The following is a 2,500-nucleotide window of genomic DNA, read 5'->3' on the forward strand; positions in this document are numbered from 1 at the left end:
GCTGTTGCATGACTAACATTTCTTGGCAACGCCATGTACCATTACCTAGTGTTACCTTCAGGGGTGCCTTCCATATACAGGTCAGTTCTCCATAATGCACAACATCCCTCCTCAATTACGTGTAGGAACAATAAAACTTGTTTTACTGGCAATCATTCAAAGTTCAACACACTCATAGTTCCACGAACATGTCCCCTCCCACACATAGTGTTATCAGTTCCCGGATGTGTCGTTGGGGATTTTCCAATGTGTGAACCAGACCTATTGTAGAAATGTTACACTTCACAAATTTCAGGGCCTAGCCTTCTTTTCCTTCCTTTCTACCTTCCAACTTCCGTCAGCGTGTGTCTTTATCCTAGTTTCTCCCGATTCTATTCCGGAAATGTAGCATATCTACATATCCAAGGACTGCGTGACAAATACGAGAACATATTTCATGTGTTATAATCATACTACATGCGGGTATTTACAACAAATTTAAGGAGAGATAGAGAAAGAGAGAGACATGGGGGATGCAGGGAGAACAGAGAGGTATGAGAGAGAGAGAGAGAGAGAGAGAGAGAGAGAGAGAGAGAATGAGAGAAAGAGAAAGAGAAAGAAGAGAGAGGTAAGAGAGAAAGAGAAGTAGGCGAGAGAGAAAGAGAGAGAGAATGAGAGAGAGAGAATGAGAGAAAGAGAGAGAGAAAGAAGAGAGAGGTAAGAGAGAAAGAGAAGTAGGCGAGAGAGAGAGAGAGAGAGAGAGAGAGAGAATGAGAGAGAGAGAAAGAGAGAAAGAGAGAGAGAAAGAAGAGAGAGGTAAGAGAGAAAGAGAAGTAGGCGAGATAGAGAGAGAGAGAGAGAGAAAGAGAGAGAGAAAGAAAAGAGTGAAAGAAAAGAGAGAAAGAGAGAGGTAAGAGAGAAAAAGAAGTAGGCGAGAGAGAGAGAGAGAGAAAGAGAGAGAGAGAGAGAGAGAGAGAGAGAGAGAGAAAGAGAGAGAGAGAGAGAGAAAGAGAGAGAGAAAGAGAGAGAGAAGGAAAAGAGTGAAAGAAAAGAGAGAAAGAAGAGAGAGGTAAGAGAGAAAGAGAAGTAGGCGAGAGAGAGAGAGAGAGAGAGAGAGAAAGAGAAAGAAAGAGAAAGAAAGAGAGAGAAAGAGAGAGAAAGAAAGAGAGAGAAAGAGAAAGAGAGAGAGAGAGAGAGAGAGAGAGAGAGAGAGAGAGAGAGAGAGAGAGAGAAAGAGAGAGAGAGAAAGAGAGAGAAAGAAAGAGAGAGAAAGAGAGAGAAAGAAAGAGAGAAAGAGAGAGAAAGAGAAAGAGAGAGAGAGATAGATAGAGAGAGAGAATGTGTTGTTGCATACATTGAGCAGGCACATAACCAACCCCCTCCCCCCAACACCATGCCTCCCTCTGTCCCTACCTTCCTATTGTCATGTAGAAGAGGCCACCAGAGACAGACAGGCTGTGGGCAAAGGTGGAATATGCTTTCTGTCTGTTTCTGTCTGACTGTACATAGGTTTGCACTTCAGTAAGTGGTCATATGTGTTGTGTGCATCGTCTTAGGCCTACCTTCAGGGACTCAATCTTCTCTTCCCGATTTCTTAACATTTGACTCAATTCCCTTCTTTCTTCGGCTACCTCTTCCTCTCTCGTGCGTTGAAACATTCTTCTCAAGTTCCTCACCTCCTCCAGGTGTTGCTCCTGCAAAATAAAATCTAAATTAGTTCTAACATATTATACATATAAGATTCAAGATATACTTCATATACACGTATGTAGCCTAATGTACTGTGCAACTGATTCCACTGAATGCAAATCTATCAATCTCTTCATTGTTGTTGATGTTGCATCTACATCTTGCCTCTCCCTTTGGCCAGGAGTGACTTCAATCCCTGTGTATTTGTACTTCCGCTTGACCTCCAAAGGAAAGGTTACCTCGGCTTGCGTCAGCTGCTCCTCCATCTCCCTCACCTCCGCCCTCAGCTCCCGAATCTTCCTGGCTCCTTTTTCCAGACGATCCTGTGTGCGAAAGGGGCCAGGGACATGACATGCGGTCTCCTCCTGTCTCCACTATGACTGTTCTTCCTCCCATTCACTCTCTCTTTCTCTTTCTCTCTCTCTCTCTCTGTGAAAATGTATTTCTCCCTATCCTTCAACCTTTCCCTCCTTTGTTCAAATTCCTTCTCTCGCACTTTATCTTTCTCCCAACCTTCCTTTCTTGAAGTTCTGTCTAAAGCATTAACATCATCCTCAGTGCAACTACATTTACGTTAAAAGCACTAATATCACCATTGAAGTTAATTCTCAGAATTATTATCACCCTCAGTGCAATGCATCATAAGTCATAAGAATTAATATCTTCCTCACTTTCGCATCCTCGCCCTCCGACCTGTTCGTCGCGTTCCCAACGTCTGCTGTGTGTTGCTCCTGTAAAGTAAAGGACTGTCACGCCTTCTTAAATGGACGGATATTGAACTATGTGGAAGTACATGTGTGTGAATACTATACTTCTTCATTGTTTCTCTCCT

At 43.2% G+C, this 2,500-nt stretch overlaps 1 protein-coding gene across 43 annotated transcripts in view; it reads right to left on the reverse strand.

The window, feature by feature from the left end:
- The window catches only part of LOC122254997 (uncharacterized), a 281,759-nt gene that overhangs the window by 93,614 nt on the left and 185,645 nt on the right, over positions 1-2,500 (reverse strand). For 33 of the 43 annotated variants that reach the window (XM_086553159.1, XM_086553158.1, XM_086553160.1 and 30 more), the window contains 3 exons: positions 2,340-2,399; positions 1,908-1,991; positions 1,542-1,673 (listed from right to left, as the gene is read on the reverse strand). The exons of the other annotated variants lie outside the window; for them this stretch is intronic. In XM_086553159.1, coding sequence (XP_086409285.1) covers positions 1,542-1,673; positions 1,908-1,991; positions 2,340-2,399 — 276 coding nt within the window. The remainder of the gene's footprint in view (positions 1-1,541; positions 1,674-1,907; positions 1,992-2,339; positions 2,400-2,500) is intronic. 43 annotated transcript variants of the gene reach the window in all.

Source organism: Penaeus japonicus, unplaced genomic scaffold, assembly GCF_977035675.1.
Source record: "Penaeus japonicus unplaced genomic scaffold, GWHDUDI00000001_assembly GWHDUDI00000028, whole genome shotgun sequence".
NCBI lineage: Eukaryota > Metazoa > Arthropoda > Malacostraca > Decapoda > Penaeidae > Penaeus > Penaeus japonicus.